Source organism: Taudactylus pleione, unplaced genomic scaffold, assembly GCF_031769625.1.
Source record: "Taudactylus pleione unplaced genomic scaffold, aTauple2 ptg000118l, whole genome shotgun sequence".
NCBI classification, from domain to species: Eukaryota; Metazoa; Chordata; class Amphibia; order Anura; family Myobatrachidae; genus Taudactylus; species Taudactylus pleione.
Window position 1 is genome coordinate 496,025 of NW_028284520.1, and position 17,326 is coordinate 513,350.

The 17,326-nt window shown below is 50.8% G+C and overlaps 1 protein-coding gene across 1 annotated transcript in view; it reads left to right on the top strand.

Annotated features, from left to right (window-relative positions):
* LOC148524242 (uncharacterized) overlaps positions 1-17,326 on the top strand; it is a 218,936-nt gene that overhangs the window by 5,757 nt on the left and 195,853 nt on the right. Inside the window, exons 2-3 of the mRNA XM_088472034.1 lie at positions 10,587-10,679; positions 13,191-13,238. Coding sequence (XP_088328160.1) covers positions 10,587-10,679; positions 13,191-13,238 — 141 coding nt within the window. The remainder of the gene's footprint in view (positions 1-10,586; positions 10,680-13,190; positions 13,239-17,326) is intronic.

A 17,326-nucleotide genomic window follows, 5' to 3' on the forward strand; every position in this document is an offset into this window, starting at 1 on the left:
GAGTGTGAGGGCTAGGGTTAGGCTGCAGGGGGAGGTTAGATTTAGGATGCGGTGTGTGAGGGTTAGGGTTAGGCTGCGGTGGGAGGTTAGATTTAGGCTGCAGGGTGTGAGGGTTAGGGTTAGGCTGTGGGGGCAGGTAAGATTTAGGCTGTGGTATGTGAAGGTTAGGGTTAGGCTGTGGTGGGAGGTTAGATTTAGGCTGCGGGGTATGAGGGTTAGGGTTAGGCTGCAGGGGTAGGTTAGATTTAGGTTGTGGGGTGTGAGGGTTAGGATGCGAGGGGAGGTTAGATTTAGGCTGCGGTGTGTGAGGGTTAGGGTTAGGCTGCGGGGGGAGGTTAGATTTAGGTTGAGGTGTGTGAGGGTTAGGGTTAGGCTGCGCTGGGAGGTTAGATTTAGGCTGCGGTGTGTGAGGGTTAGGGTTAGGCTGTGGGGTGTGAGGGTTAGGGTTAGGCTGCGGGTGGAGGTTTGATTTAGGCTGCGGTGTGTGAAGGTTAGGATTAGGCTGCGGGGGGAGGTTAGATTTTGGCTGCGGTGTGTGAAGGTTAGTGTTAGGCTGCGGGGGGAGGTTAGATTTAGGTTGTGGGGTGTGAGGGTTAGGGTTAGGATGCAGGGGGAGGTTAGATTTAGACTGCGGTGTGTGAGGGTTAGGGTTAGGCTACGGGGGGAGGTTAGATTTAGGCTGCAGTGTGTGAGGGTTAGGGTTAGGCTGCGGGGGGTGGTTAGATTAAGGCTGCGGTGTGTGAAGGTTATGGTTAGGCTGCGGGGGGAGGTTAGATTTAGGCTGCAGTGTGTGAGGGTTAGGGTTAGGCTGCGGTGTGTGAGGGTTAGGGTTAGGCTGCGGTGGGAGGTTAGATTTAGGCTGCGGGGTGTGAGGGTTAGGGTTAGGCTGTGGGGGGAGGTTAGATTTAGGCTGCAGAGTGTGAGGGCTAGGGTTAGGCTGCAGGAGGAGGTTAGATTTAGGATGCGGTGTGTGAGGGTTAGGGTTAGGCTGCGGTGGGAGGTTAGATTTAGGCTGCAGGGTGTGAGGGTTAGGGTTAGGCTGTGGGGGCAGGTAAGATTTAGGCTGCGGTGTGTGAAGGTTAGGGTTAGGCTGTGGTGGGAGGTTAGATTTAGGCTGCGGGGTATGAGGGTTAGGGTTAGGCTGCAGGGGTAGGTTAGATTTAGGTTGTGGGGTGTGAGGGTTAGGATGCGAGGGGAGGTTAGATTTAGGCTGCGGTGTGTGAGGGTTAGGGTTAGGCTGCGTGGGGAGGTTAGATTTAGGTTGCGGTGTGTGAGGGTTAGGGTTAGGCTGCGGTGTGAGGTTAGATTTAGGCTGCGGTGTGTGAGGGTTAGGGTTAGGCTGTGGGGTGTGAGGGTTAGGGTTAGGCTGCGGGTGGAGGTTTGATTTAGGCTGCGGTGTGTGAAGGTTAGGATTAGGCTGCGGGGGGAGGTTAGATTTTGGCTGCGGTGTGTGAAGGTTAGTGTTAGGCTGCGGGGGGAGGTTAGATTTAGGTTGTGGGGTGTGAGGGTTAGGGTTAGGATGCAGGGGGAGGTTAGATTTAGACTGCGGTGTGTGAGGGTTAGGGTTAGGCTACGGGGGGAGGTTAGATTTAGGCTGCAGTGTGTGAGGGTTAGGGTTAGGCTGCGGAGGGTGGTTAGATTAAGGCTGCGGTGTGTGAAGGTTATGGTTAGGCTGCGGGGGGAGGTTAGATTTAGGCTGCAGTGTGTGAGGGTTAGGGTTAGGCTGCGGTGTGTGATGGTTAGGGTTAGGCTGCGGTGGGAGGTTAGATTTAGGCTGCGGGGTGTGAGGGTTAGGGTTAGGCTGTGGGGGGAGGTTAGATTTAGGCTGCAGAGTGTGAGGGCTAGGGTTAGGCTGCAGGAGGAGGTTAGATTTAGGATGCGGTGTGTGAGGGTTAGGGTTAGGCTGCGGTGGGAGGTTAGATTTAGGCTGCAGGGTGTGAGGGTTAGGGTTAGGCTGTGGGGGCAGGTAAGATTTAGGCTGCGGTGTGTGAAGGTTAGGGTTAGGCTGTGGTGGGAGGTTAGATTTAGGCTGCGGGGTATGAGGGTTAGGGTTAGGCTGCAGGGGTAGGTTAGATTTAGGTTGTGGGGTGTGAGGGTTAGGATGCGAGGGGAGGTTAGATTTAGGCTGCGGTGTGTGAGGGTTAGGGTTAGGCTGCGTGGGGAGGTTAGATTTAGGTTGCGGTGTGTGAGGGTTAGGGTTAGGCTGCGGTGGGAGGTTAGATTTAGGCTGCGGTGTGTGAGGGTTAGGGTTAGGCTGTGGGGTGTGAGGGTTAGGGTTAGGCTGCGGGTGGAGGTTTGATTTAGGCTGCGGTGTGTGAAGGTTAGGATTAGGCTGCGGGGGGAGGTTAGATTTAGGCTGCGGGGTGTGAGGGTTAAGGTTAGGCTGTGGGAGGAGGTTAGATTTAGGCTGCGGTGTGTGAAGGTTAGTGTTAGGCTGCGGGGGGAGGTTAGATTTAGGTTGTGGGGTGTGAGGGTTAGGGTTAGGCTGCAGGGGGAGGTTAGATTTAGTCTGCGGTGTGTGAGGGTTAGGGTTAGGCTACGGGGGGAGGTTAGATTAAGGCTGCGGTGTGTGAAGGTTATGGTTAGGCTGCGGGGGGAGGTTAGATTTAGGTTGCAGGGTGTGAGGGTTAGGCTGCGGGGGGAGGTAAGATTTAGGCTGCTGTGTTTGAGGGTTAGGGTTAGGCTGCGGTGTGTGAGGGTTAGGGTTAGACTGTGGTGGGAGGTTAGATTTAGGCTGCGGGGTGTGAGGGTTAGGGTTAGGCTGTGGGGGGAGGTTAGATTTAGGCTGCAGAGAGTGAGGGCTAGGGTTAGGCTGCAGGGGGAGGTTAGATTTAGGATGCGGTGTGTGAGGGTTAGGGTTAGGCTGCGGTGGGAGGTTAGATTTAGGCTGCAGGGTGTGAGGGTTAGGGTTAGGCTGTGGGGGCAGGCAAGATTTAGGCTGCGGTGTGTGATGGTTAGGGTTAGGCTGTGGTGGGAGGTTAGATTTAGTTTGCGGTGTGTGAGGGTTAGGGTTTGGCTGTGGGGGGAGGTTAGATCTAGGCTGCGGTGTGTGAAGATTAGGGTTAGGCTGCGGTGGGAGGTTCGATTTATCCTGCGGGGTGTGAGCATTAGGGTTAGGCTGTGGGGGGAGGTTAGATTTTGGTTGCGCGGTGTGAGGGTTAGGGTTAGGCTGCGGGGGGAGGTTAGGGTTAGGCTGCAGGGTGTGAGGGTTAGGGTTAGGCTGTGGGGGAGGTTAGATTTAGTTTGCGGTGTGTGAGGGTTAGGGTTCGGCTGTGGGGGGAGGATAGATCTAGGCTGCGGTGTGTGAAGGTTAGAGTTAGGCTGCGGTGGGATGTTCGATTTAGGCTGCGGGGTGTGAGCGTTAGGGTTAGGCTGCGGGGGGAGGTTAGATTTTGGTTGCACGGTGGGAGGGTTAGGGTTAGGCTGCGGGGGGAGGTTAGGGTTAGGCTGCAGGGGGAGGTTAGATTTAGGTTGCGGTCGGTGAGGGTTAGGCTGCGGGGGGAGGTTAAGGTTAGGCTGCAGGGTGTGTGGGTTAGGGTTAGGCTGTGGGGAGAGGTTAGATTTAGGATGCAGGGTGTGAGGGTTAGGGTTAGGCTGTGGGGGAGGTTAGATTTAGGCTGTGGTGTGTGAGGGTTAGGCTGCGTGGGGTGGTTAGATTTAGGCTGCGGGGTGTGAGGGTTAGGGTTAGGCTGTGGTGGGAGGCTAGATTTAGGCTGCAGAGTGTGAGGGCTAGGGTTAGGCTGCAGGGGGAGGTTAGATTTAGGATGCGGTGTGTGAGGGTTAGGGTTAGGCTGCGGTGGGAGGTTAGATTTAGGCTGCAGGGTGTGAGGGTTAGGGTTAGGCTGTGGGGGCAGGCAAGATTTAGGCTGCGGTGTGTGATGGTTAGGGTTAGGCTGTGGTGGGTGGTTAGATTTAGTTTGCGGTGTGTGAGGGTTAGGGTTCGGCTGTGGGGAGAGGTTAGATCTAGGCTGCGGTGTGTGAAGGTTAGGGTTAGGCTGCGGTGGGAGGTTCGATTTAGGCTGCGGGGTGTGAGGGTTAGGGTTAGGCTGCGGGGGGAGGTTAGATTTAGGATGCAGGGTGTGAGGGTTAGGGTTAGGCTGTGGGGGAGGTTAGATTTAGGCTGTGGTGTGTGAGGGTTAGGGTTAGGCTGCGGGGGGTGGTTAGATTTAGGCTGCGGTGTGTGAGGGTTAGGGTTAGGCTGCGGTGGGAGGTTCGATTTAGGCTGCGGTGTGTGAGCGTTAGGGTTAGGCTGCGGGGGGAGGTTAGATTTAGGTTGCGCGGTGTGAGGGTTAGGGTTAGGCTGCGGTGGGAGGTTCGATTTAGGCTGCAGTGTGTGAGCGTTAGGATTAGGCTGCGGAAGAGGTTAGATTTAGGTCGCGGGGTGTGAGGGTTAGGGTTAGGCTGTGGGGGGACGTTAGGGTTAGGCTGCAGGGTGTGAGGGTTAGGGTTAGGCTGCAGGGGGAGGTAAGATTTAGGTTGCGGGGTGTGAGGGTTAGGGTTAGGCTGTGGGGGAAGGATAGATTTAGGCTGCGGTGTGTGAGGGTTAGCGTTAGGCTGCGGAGGGATGTTAGATTTAGGCTGCGGTGTGTGAGGGTTATGCTGTGGGGGGCTATTAGGGTTAGGCTGCAGGGTGTGAGGGTTAGGGTTAGGCTGCAAGGGGAGGTTAGATTTAGGCTGCGATGTGTGAGGGTTATGTTATGTTCTGGGTTGTTTGTGGACCCAGGGTGGTAGTAGGAGCGATCACAGAAGCAGGTTTGAATAAAAAACTAGGTTTTTTAATATGTGCTTGAGTAGACATAAACTATGGCAGTAAATAAAAGTCCAGGAATATATAAATGTGCACAAAAGTTCTGTGGTGGGAGCAATGGGTTAATGTCCAGGCAGAAACAATTAGAGCTGTCCAGGTGTGTAGGTAGTGAGACTGAAAATGATCAAGCAGGTATACAGGTAGTGCTGCAGGAAATAGAAAGCCAGGTATGCAGGTAGTGAACTAAGGCAAATGAGCAGGATGTCAGCAGGCTCAGGAACTCAGGTATGGGCAAGGGTGATAGAGGAAGTGGGGTAGTCCAGCGGAAGCTAGGGGCTGACAGGCAGACTGGCAGACAGCGAATTCACAGGAACAGGATAAGCACAGAGAACTCCCTCTCAGCTAGGCTGAGATACACGTTGCACTGGCAATGCAAGGGAGCTCTGAACTCCCTTAAATCCCCAGTGCTCAGCCGTGAATGGTCAGAGAGGAGCATGTGACACAACAGGATAGGGCAACTAGGTCACCTGACCGGAGACAAGATGGCGGAGCCCATGCCAGAACGGAATGGAAGCACCCCCAGGCCTAACCAGACCAGAGTGACAGTATGCCCCCACAGAACCACGCACAGCCAATGCTCTTCGCCAGGCACCACCGCCAGGCGCCCCTCACCATAGCGTCCTCACAGGTATTACCCGTCGACTACCATGCCGAGAGACCCAGGTCGTGACAGGTTAGGGTTAAGCTGTGGGGGGAGGTTAGATTTAGGCTGTGGGGTGTGAGGTTTAGGGTTTTAGGCTGCAGGGGGAAGTTAGATTTAGGTTGCGGGGGGAGGTTAGATTTAGGTTGCAGGGGGAGGTTAGATTTAGGCTGCGGTGTGTGAAGGTTAGGGTTAAGCTGTGGGGGGAGGTTAGGTTAAGGCTGCAGTGTGTGAGGGTTAGGGTTAGGCTGTCGGGGAGGTTAGATTTAGGCTGCGGGGTGTGAGGGTTAGGTTGCGGGGGGAGGTTAGGATTAGGCTGCAGGTTATGAGGGTTACAGTTAGGCTGCAGGGTGTGATGGTTAAGGTTAGGCTGCGGGGAGACGTTAGATGTAGGCTGCGGGGTGTGAGGGTTAGGGTTAAGCTGTGAGGGGAGGTTAGATTTAGGCTGCGGGGGGAGGTTAGATTTAGGTTGCGGGGTGTGAGGGTTAGGGTTAGGCTGCGGGGAGAGGTTAGGGTTAGGTTGCAGGGTGTGAGGGTTAGGCTGCCGGGGGAGGTTAGATTTAGGCTGCAGGGGGAGGTTAGATTTAGGTTGCGGGGTGTGAGGGTTAGGGTTAGGCTGCGGGGCAGGTTAGGGTTAGGTTGCAGGGTGTGAGGGTTAGGGTTTTAGGCTGCAGAGGGAAGTTAGATTTAGGTTGTGGGGGGAGGTTAGATTTAGGTTGCAGGGGGAGGTTAGATTTAGGTTGCGGGGTGTGAGGATTAGGGTTAGGCTGCAGGGGGAGGTTAGGTTTAGGCTGCAGTGTGTGAGGGTGAGGGTTAGGGTTAGGCTGTGGGGGGAGGTTAGATTTAGGCTGCGGGGTGTGAGGGTTAGGGTTAGGCTGCGGGGGGAGGTTAGGATTAGGCTGCAGTGTGTTAGGGTTAGGCTGCCGGGGGAGGTTAGCTTTAGGTTGCGGGGTGTGAGGGTTAAGGTTAGGCTGCGGGGGAGGTTAGGATTAGGCTGCAGGGTGTGAGGGTTAGGGTTAGGCTGCAGAGGGAGGTTAGGATTAGGCTGCAGTGTATGAGTGTTAGGGTTAGGCTGCGGGGTGTGAGGGTTAGGGTTAGGCTGCGGGGGGAGGTTAGGTTTAGGCTGTGGGGTGTGAGGGTTAGGGTTTTAGGCTGCAGGGAGAGGTTATAGCTGCTTATATCTTATAGTCAATTATATCTTATAGCCGATTATGGCCCTCATTCAGAGCCGTCCTCCATAATTATCCTCCTGGACGCTCGTATTGCTGTGGGTCACCACCCACAGCCTATACGAGCGTGCAGTTTGATGGCCGCGATGGTCTTGACCATTGCGACCATCGCCACTGTGAGCCGGAGCCTGCGGTTGAGTTTTTCAACCGCAAGGCCCGGAGTGATTTTGGCTCTATCAGAGCCAAAATCACTCCCACTGACATCACTAGTGATGTCAGTGGGCCGGCTTCTGTCGGTAGGCATTCCCTTGGGAACGCCCCCGGCAGGGAGGCACGCCCCCGGCACGCCCACCGAAGGGGGCGTGCTGTCAATCAACATCGACAGCACGCTCCCTTTGATCAGACACAACGAGCGAAGGAAAGTCCTTCGCTCGTCGCGTCTGGCGCATACGCACGACGGAGCTCCCACCGTCGTGCGCATGCGCAGTGCACAACATCGACCCACTTGCGAGCGGACAGCCGCTTGCGAGTGGGTCTGAATCAGGCCCTATATCTTATAGCCACTTATAACTTATAGCTGCTTATATCTTATTGTCACTTATAACTTATAGCCGCTTATATCTTATACACGCTTGTATCTTATAGCCGATTATATCTTATAGCTGCTTTTATCTTATATCCACTTATATCTTATAGCCGATTATATCTTATTGTCACTTATAACTTATAGCCGCTTATATCTTATACCCGCTTGTACCTTATAGCCGATTATATCTTATAGCCGTTTATATCTTATAGCCGATTATATCTTATGGCCGTTTATTTCTTATAGCCGATTATTTCTTATAGCCGACTATATCTTATACATACTTGCCGACAATCAGCTCCAGCCTTCCGGGAGGGAGCTGACTGTCGGCTAATAGCGGGGGGCGGGGGCGGTCATTGGGGGCGGAGCCGGGGGCGGGCCAAGCAGTTGGTGGTACATTGGGGGTGGAGCCAGGGGCGGAGCCGCATGATCGCATCATCGTGGCTCCGTCCCTCTTCACAATGCCGTTATTTTCGGCATTGTGAAGCAGGGGGCGGGGCCGCGATGATGCGATTCAGCGCGAATCACGTCACCTGCTCCCCCGCTGCGGGGGTTTCTTGTCTTTTCAGGGGGGAGGACGGGAGAGTCAGAGGCTTCTGGGAGGCTTGGCTGCCTTTCCGGGGGGCCGGGAGCGGCACCCGAAAATCGGGAGGCTCCCCGCCAAATCGGGAGGGTAGGCAAGCCTGTTCTTATAGCCGATTATATCTTATAGCCGTTTATATCTTATAGCCACTTATATCTTATAGCCGATTATATCTTATAGCCGCTTGTATCTTAGGGGTCTATTTACTAAGCAGTGTCAGGAGATAGAGTGAAAAGTGATAAGGTGCCAGCCAATCAGCTCCCAACTGTCATCTCACAGGCTGTGGGCCTGATTCAGACCTGCTCGCGAGCACAGGACGCTCGCAAGCGGGTCGATGGTGCCCTACTGCGCATGCGCACGACGGAGGGAGCTCCGTCGTGCGCATGCGTGAGACCCGGCTACCGACGGGGTAGCCGTCGCTCTGGGTCTCGCACCAAAGGGGGCATACTGTCGATGTTGATTGACAGCACGCCCCCTTTGGTGGGCGTGCCGGGTGTGTGGCTGCCAGACGGAGGCGTTCCCATGGGAACGCCTACCGTCTGAAGCCGACCCCACTGACATCAGTAGTGAAGTCAGAGGGAGTGATTTTGGCTCTGATAGAGCCAAAATCACTCCAGGGTTTGCGGCAGTGAGACCCTACCGCAGGGTCTCCGTCGCAAGCCTGATCGTCGCGATGGTCTTGACCATCGCGACCATCATCATGGACGCTCGCTATAGCTGTGGGTGGTCACCCACAGCCAGGGGCTGGCTGGCAACTTTTAGCCTGGGGGGCAAATGCATGCAGGCGGCCCTGGCAGAGGAGTAGCGTGTAGCCACGGTGCCCGAAGAACGTGCTTGCTACGGCGCCGCCCCCCCTCAAGTGTTTCAGGGAGGAGGCGGGTCCATATGGGATTAATGTAAGGTAAAAATAAAGATTAGGGGCAGCCCCCTGTCGTAGTGCCCATATGCAGTGCCCCGTGTGCCACAGGAGATAACACCCTTATGCAGGCCTCCAGTAGTGCCCCCAGTAGTGATCCCCCCTATGCAGTGCCCCTTGTGCCCCCAGTAGTGGTCCCCCCTGTTCAGTGCCCCTTGTGCCCCCAGTAGTAGGCCCCTTATATAGTGCCCCCAATAGTGGTACCCCCTATGCAGTGCCCCCAGTAGCAGTCCACCCCCCCATGCAGTGCCCCCAATAGTAGTAACCCTTATGCAATGTCCCTTAAATAGTGGCCCCAGGTGTAGTCTCCCCCCTATGCAGTACCCCCAGTATTGCCCTTTATATAGAGCCCCCAGCAGTGGTCCCTCGCAGTGCCCTCAGTGGTAGTCCCCTCCCCCTATGTAGTGCCCCTAGTAGTAGTCCCCGCCCCCCTATGCAGTGCCCCTAGTAGTAGTCCCCTCCCCTTGTAGTGCCCCCAGTAGTAGTAGTAGTCCCCCCTTGTAGTTCCCCCAGTAGTAGTCCCCCCCTTGTAGTGCCCCCAGTAGTAGTAGTCCCCCCCTTGTAGTGCCCCCATAGTAATCCACCCCCCTGGTAGTGCCCCCAGTACTAATCCCCCCCTGGTAGTGCCACCATAGAAATCCCCCCCTGGTAGTGCCCCCATAGTAATCCCCCCCTGGTAGTGCCCCCATAGTAATCCCCCCCTGGTAGTGCCCCATAGTAATCCCCCCCTTGGTAGTGCCCCCATAGTAATCCCCCCCCTTGGTAGTGCCCCATAGTAATCCCCCCCCTTGGTAGTGCCCCCATAGTAAACCCCCCCTTGGTAGTGCCCCATAGTAATCCCCCCCCTTGGTAGTGCCCCCATAGTAACCCCCCCCTTGGTAGTGCCCCCATAGTAATCCCCCCCTTGGTAGTGCCCCCATAGTAACCCCCCCTTGGTAGTGCCCCCATAGTAATCCCCCCCCTTGGTAGTGCCCCCATAGTAATCCCCCCCCTTGGTAGTGCCCCCATAGTAATCCCCCCCCTAGTAGAGAGAGACTTAATAAAAAAATAAAAAAAAAAACACTTACCTGAAACTCCCGCTCCTGGTCCCGACGCTTCCACCGGCTCTTCTGGCCGCTTTGCATTATGGGAGAGACGTCGTCATGACAACGGCTCTCCCATTACCCACTGCGGGAGCCGGAAGATGGCTCCCGCAGTGGGAGCAGTGGCAGCCGCTGAGAGTCTGACAGACTCTCAGCGGCTGCTGATTACAGCAAACACAAAGCTGCCGGCTCCGGCGGCTGTGTGTTTGTGCTGTGTAGCGCTGACCGGACTCCGTCCGGTCAGCGCTACACACGCGGTGCAGTCTGTGTCACAGTGACACAGACTGCACCGGCCCGCGGCCTGCATGACGCTGCGGCCCGGGGGGCACATGGCACCCTGCCCCCCCCGCCCAGCCCGCCACTGCCCACAGCTATGCGAGCGTCCAAGAGGCCGCTCCATTTTCATGTAGGGGGGCCCTGATTCAGAGCAAGCGCTCTGTGTTTGAAAAATGACAGGAGCTGATTGGCTGGCACCTTAGCACTTTCTTATCACTTTTCACTCTCTCTCCTAACACTGCTTAGTAAATAGACCCCTTATTGTCACTTGCCCGAATGTATGATAAATAACCCCAGCAGATGCAGTACAGGGGGCTCTGATAGGAGCCAGCGCGCCGATTGCGATGTGTTGGAGGTAAAGTGATCACTAATGCGATCACTTCTCCTTCGGACCCTGCCGCACCACTAACCACACATGTGCGAGCGGCCATTGCCGGGGGGGAGAACCTATGGATCAGTTTATCCAGATTATTATGGTCACAATCCTGGAATGAATATAATTGTACCCTGTGTTTTTCTCCCTGCAGCCTTATTTCCGGGCTCTTCCTGCTCGTTGTCTACTCAGTTCATCATCCAGGACAACATGGCGACACATTACAGGAGACTGAGCGCTGCCAGAGGTATGTAAGGGCTTCCAACATATTATACGTAAAACTCATTTCATGCGCAATTACTTTGTGACATCTTCTTGCAGAGCAAGATCTGAATCAGACAAGGTGCATTATTAATGCCGGCTCAGTGTGTTATTGTTACTGGCAGCATGAAGCAGTGAGCGCAGAGGAGGAGGGCGGCTGAGGTTCCCAATTGGACTGGATGTCATGTAGAGTGCATCCTGAAAGTATTCACAGCGCTTCAATTTCTCCACATCTTGTTATGTTACAGCCTTATTCCAAAATGGAATAAATTCATTTTTGTCTTCAAAATTCTACACACAATACCCCATAATGACAACGTGTAAAAAGTTTTTTTTACAATTTACAACCAACCAGCTCCTAACTGTCATTTTTCAAACACAGCCTGTGACATGGCAGCTAGGAGCTGATTGGCTGGTACTTTATTTCCGTTCACTTTATCTGCATCCAAGGCTTAGTAAATAGTCCCCCTAGTCTTATGTTCTGCGAAGTTCCTGTGATACTTCACCAGGTTATTCATTGCGGTAATAGGATTGAGTCCTTTATTCCTCTCCAATTGTGGATTATATTAGGTAAAGGAGGGTTTTATCCTAATCCCTCTATTATGTGCAAAGATTACTATATTGTATCCTCTCTGCGCTTGTAAAGCTGCTTCATCCTCCTGTAGCCACAAATCTGCAGCTAATAATCACTTTATCATGTTATACATTTATAATCTTTGTTCTGATCCAAATCTACATTAAATGTACTATATTATATTTAATACTTGATGACATAGCTACGTAGTGGTGATGTCATAGGAATAATGGGTGATGCTCAGTTGACCGTAGGTCAGTTTGCACAACCAGGGGTGCTGAGAGGGGTGGGGTCCGGTCTTGTTAGAGGGGCCCGGCAGGGTCCCGAGTCCAATGCCACCAACCCCTCCCTCTTTCCTGTCAGCTGCCCAGTATACGCAGTGGGGGACTGCTCTCCACTGCCTGTGGGTGGGGGGGATCGTTCACATTGATCGGACCCCCCCTGATTTGCAAAGGGCTGAGGGGTTCACAGCACCCCCCTCCGCAGAGCGCGGCACAGAGCAATTGTATTTATTTTTTCCCAAAGGGGGAGTGGTTACGCCTCCCACGATTAGGAAACACCCCCTTTCCCTGGGCCGGCTCCTAGCAGCCATGTGCACAACGTATCTTGCGTGTTTTCACATTGCACGTACGCTATATAGACCCATCTTAACTGAAGGGTAATATTTGGGCTGTAAGAGGACATTCTCCCATAGGCGATGATAGCTGAGGGTTTGTTGTCGGAACTGCAGGCTCAGCAGAGTTGGCGGAAGCTTAATCACAGCTGTTTGTCTTGTGCCAATGAAAGGGTTGGTGCAAGTGCCTACTGATAAGTACGACATATATCATACCAAGTGTATGGACAGGGGCGTTACGCTGGCAAAAATGAATGCAGTTCTACATTAGGGCAAATATATGGATTTAGGGCCTGATTTAAAGATTTACGCGAATGCCACCGCATGCTCTACGGAACGCACTTGCGAAAATATACTAATGCCCACCTAAGCTTACCTGAGCTTAGCGACGCCCACTACTACCTTCTCGAACTCATCCGATAAAGTGCAAGAGCGTAAACATCGGTAACATCGATGCACATCGGCCAGTTACGCAGCGTGTAATTGAAGTCTGACCTGTCTCATACACTGCGGCTCTCCTGACACCTGGGAGCTCCCATGCTGGGAAGGTGATTACAATGGCTAATTTAGGCACGCCCATGTAACGGCGTTTAAATGCTGCATTTGCCTATCCACTGCCCGTTACCTCCCCCAACCGCTAACTACCTATCACTCACTTTGCAAGTCAATCTTCTGTGTGAGTCTAGTCGCAAGTCAATCACTGTGCGTGTGTAATATGCGTGCGTAATATGGCTATCACGCATGCGCAATGGCTACAAATAGCTCAATCTGTGTAATATCAGCACTGCGGAAATCTCTCAATCAGCCTTTAGTTTACTATTTTTGTCTTCTATAAAGAGCACTTAGCTTAGCACGTAATCCTAGCGGACACTGGTTTGGCTATTTACTACATCCGGGTCACTGAAGCCCTATCAGCGATGTGTTCGCCTTGCGTGATATCCCAAAAACATGACCGTGACTAATGGCAGCTGGTGACACTAATAGTTTATTTCTTAAGTAAGTCTAAAAGTGTACATACACAATACCCGGCACCATGGCGATTATCCTGTACTGTACAGCGCTCTTCCTCAATGCTTGGTAACCACATCATCCGCTGCAGATTGATAGCAGATTGCCCTCAGATTTGCTACAGAATAGCGGGTTGGATATCGACGGCAGATGACGAATGACAGTCAGAACCGATGCATAGTAATACCGGTAATGAGACTGCAATCCTCCGTCAATGTCTATCGGCTACAATTAGACAGCAAATCTGATGCTTAGTAAATATTCCCCTAAAACTGATGTTAGTGTATTTGTTTTCCTTACAGCCGCAGTCGATACTTCTGCACCAAAGAGTTTAGCAAGCAGCGTTAAATGTAAGTAATTCCACAGAATGCTAAATATTACTATAATTACATGTTCAACTATAAATAGATAATAACATTTAGGGCTCTATTAATTAACATTATTTTTACTAAAATAAAGTGATAAAGGCTGTTTTGTGTTGTCACACCCTTTTCACATTATTTTAGTATCACCTGTAGTTATTACAGGGCAATTGGAGTAGAATTAGTAAAATTCTACTCCAACCCCCAGTATCACTTATTTTTAGTAAGCAGATCGCTTTTCCCATAACTGTAATGGGAAATGTGATCCGACCACATTTACTAAAAATAAATTGTAAAAAAATACCGGGGGAAGCCCTGTGATAATAACGTCACCTGGAGGTGGCATTATCCAGGGTCTCCCCCGGTTACCGGGCTCCCACTCTGTTCTAACGGGGAGAGCAGAGGCGGGAGCCGGTACCAGTAATCAGCTGTGTGGTCTAAACAGGCCGCAAGCTGATTGCTGTAAAAAAAAGAAAGAAAAAATTTTAATATTTTTGTTTTCCTTACCTGAATCCAGGGACCGGTGATCGGGCCTCCGGTGATGGCTCCTCTCCGGTCAGCTGGTCTCCCACAGTGCACTGCTGCCCGGTCATCAGGTGATCGGGCCCCAGTGCAGTATGGGAAATCACCTGATCGGGAAGCCCGGAGAAGATCACCGGAGGCCAGGAGGATGCAGGTAAGTGTAATGAAGGGAGGGGAGGCGGGGGTCCGCGATCGTGGGGGGCAGGGCTTAGCGTCGGTGGGGGTAGCAGCGACGGTGGGTCGGCGCATGCGCTGGCTCTTAGTCACGGTATTTTTTCCGAAAATACCGCGACTGGAGTGCGGATGGGATCCGCAGGGACAGAGCTTTATCGCAAGCTCTGTCCCTGCAAGGGATTTATAGTAAATCCCTGTGATATTGCCTGAATTCGCAATGCGAATTCACTCGGTAATATCACACTACAATCCGCATTCAATATGCGGATTGTAGTAAATAGAGCCCTTAAAAACATTTTGAAATGTGCTTTCTAATTAATATATACAGTATCTATATTTCTATCTATCTCATATCTATCTATCTATCTATCTATCTATCTATCTATCTCCTATCTATTTATCTATCTATCTATCTCCTATCTATTTATCTCTCTCATATCTATCTATCTATCTATCTATCTATCTATCTATCTATCTATCTATCTATCTCATATCTATCTATCTATCTCCTATCTATTTATCTCTCTCATATCTATCTATCTATCTATCTATCTATCTCCTATCTATTTATCTCTCTCATATCTATCTATCTATCTATCTATCTATCTATCTATCTATCTATCTATCTCATATCTATCTATCTATCTATCTCCTATCTATTTATCTCTCTCATATCTATCTATCTATCTATCTATCTCATATCTATCTATCTATCTATCTCCTATCCATTTATCTATCTCATATCTATCTATCTATCTATCTATTTGTGTCATATCTATCGATCTATCTATCTATCTATCTATCTATCTATCTATCTGTCTCATATCTATCTATCTATCTATCTATCTCATATCTATCTATCTATCTATCAATCTATCTATCTGTCTCATATCTATCTATCTATCTATCTATCTATCTATCTATCTATCTATCTATCTATCTCATATCTCATATCTTTATATCTTTCTGTCTGTCTTTGTGTCTATCTCACATCTATTTGTCTATCTAACGTGAGTGTACAGACACCAAAGACAAGGGCCACCTTCTGTACCTAGTATAGGGAAGGTGCCAGATGGTGACCTGTAGTAAAGCAGGAGCACAGGCTACACACAGATGTAGGTGAATCTGTACACATGTGGAATATTCACATTATTTAATTTGCTTCTGATGCGTATTGTGGAGGAGCTGAGTTTTGATGGTTAAAGGGCTAAACTAAAAATGGAGGTAGACAAGACTCTCAAGTGTCCTTTTTGGGGCGGTTTCCACTGCACGCATTTCCATCAGGCCTCACTAAATCGCAGTCATGTGCAGCATTTGTACATCCCAAACCGGCGGCAAGTAGCCTACCCAAATATATGCTAGTAGGACAAACCGGCCTAATAGCTAATACCCAAATGTCCTGCACATCCGCATATCCTGTCATTAGTAAATAAACTTTACGGCGTCAGGGGCCCGTACAGGTCGCGCACAGGTAGTATTAGGAGTTAGTAGCTACACTGGTCTTTAGGGCTCACACAGCGGAGACACTGGTTTGGCTATTCCCTACATCCGGTTCACTGATGCCCAAACAGCGCTGTGTTCGCCTTGCGTGACATCCCAAAACATGACCGTGACTAATGGTAGCTGGTGACACTAAAGGTGCGTACACACACAACGATTTTTTCAACGATTTAACTATAACAACGTCGTTATCGTTCAATCGTTCTAAAAATCGTTCAGCGTTAAACGTTAAACGATGAACGATGATCGTTCATGTGCGTTCACGTTTGTCGATTGTAGTTTATAGTTCACTCAGACTGGCCAACTGAACGATTTTCAACAGAAGTTGCAACTTTTTCCTTCAACGCACAGAAAATCGTTTATTAAGTAAAGTAAAACCAACGACTTTGTAAAACGATTTTCGTTCACTTTTTCAAGGGAAAAACTGAACGAAAATCGATCAACGAAAATCGTTCATTACTTACATCGTTGTGTGTCTACGCGCCTTTATAGTTCATTTTCCTAAATAAGCATAAAAGTGTACAAAATAGCCGGCACCACGGTGACTATCCTATACTGTACAGCTCTCTTCCTCTATGCTTGGTAAGCAGATCAGATAACCACACCTGACATTACAGAAGGAAATTAAGGGGCAAGGTGCAAGTATGTCGGAAAATAATTTGATTTAATACATTTTCCTGTGTGTGCTGTAACTGTCTCTGTTTTCCTGATGCAGCATTTCTGCCGGCAATGCTGAACCTGTAACTCTGAGGCTCTCACACAGACGCGCTCATTGTATATTCCGCCTCGTGGCAGCAGCAGACAGATGTGACAGGTCTTTCATGGTCAGACAGGAAGGCTGCAATTATGTGCCAGCCTCAGACATATGACTGGCACGGGTCTGATCACTAATTCACTTTTATTTGCACACTTAGTAAATAGTTGGCTGCAGATTCTGGGAAAACCGAGATTCTCCTTCTGACAATATCCGAACATGAAAATGCTCAATATGAGCGGAAGGAACATTATTCTTTCATACATTTTTATGAGAGGAAAACTTGGTTTATGTTTTTCATATGAGCAGTGAAAGCTATCGGCCTGTGCTGTTCACAGCAGAGGAAGATTTGCAAATAAATCTTAGTTAAAAAAGCAAAATGGATTCCAAAGGTTGTACGATAGCTGCCGACATGTGACGGCATATCCACAAAGGTCTCTGAGGCACCTGCCTCGGGGTAGGGAGTTTTGAAGTTGGAAGGAATTACTTTAAAAATGTTTTTGTATTTACCTGGGTAATAGATACACTCATTCATAAAAATGACCATGTCATTGTACGTAATAGTCTCTTTGGGCCTGACACAATGTCACTGCCGCACGCAGTCGGCTGAAGTTTTAAGTTTGCGCTTGTGACCCGATTTTCAGCGCTCAGAGATGCAGCACAGTATTCAGGTAACAGGGGGTTGGCAGAGAAACTGTACCCGCCATGGGGTGGAACGATTGGTCTGGGTGACTGGCCGGTACACATTGTAGTGACTCCTGATTGGTTGTGTCTGTAAAGAGGGAGGAGGATCAGATTCTCTGATGGAAGTGTCGGCGGGATGCGGGAAAGTGACCTAACCTTCTCGGAGTCTGTGGGACTCCCCCCGGATAGTGCGGGAGAGTAGGCGAGTAGGCATCTACTGTATGTGAGAGCATGTTCCAAGTGGGCACTAGCAGAACTATCACAATATTACACATAATCTGTTAGGATGGGGGTCGCTGAGACAACAGAAAAGGAGAGGGGCGTGGCCGATTATTATGGGGGCGTGTCCATACCCTGCGCGGCAGGTATTCCAGTGATAGGCCTTCCCAGCAGGTCTGGGTAACCTGTTACTTTTAGGTTTCAATAAACAAGCATATAACAT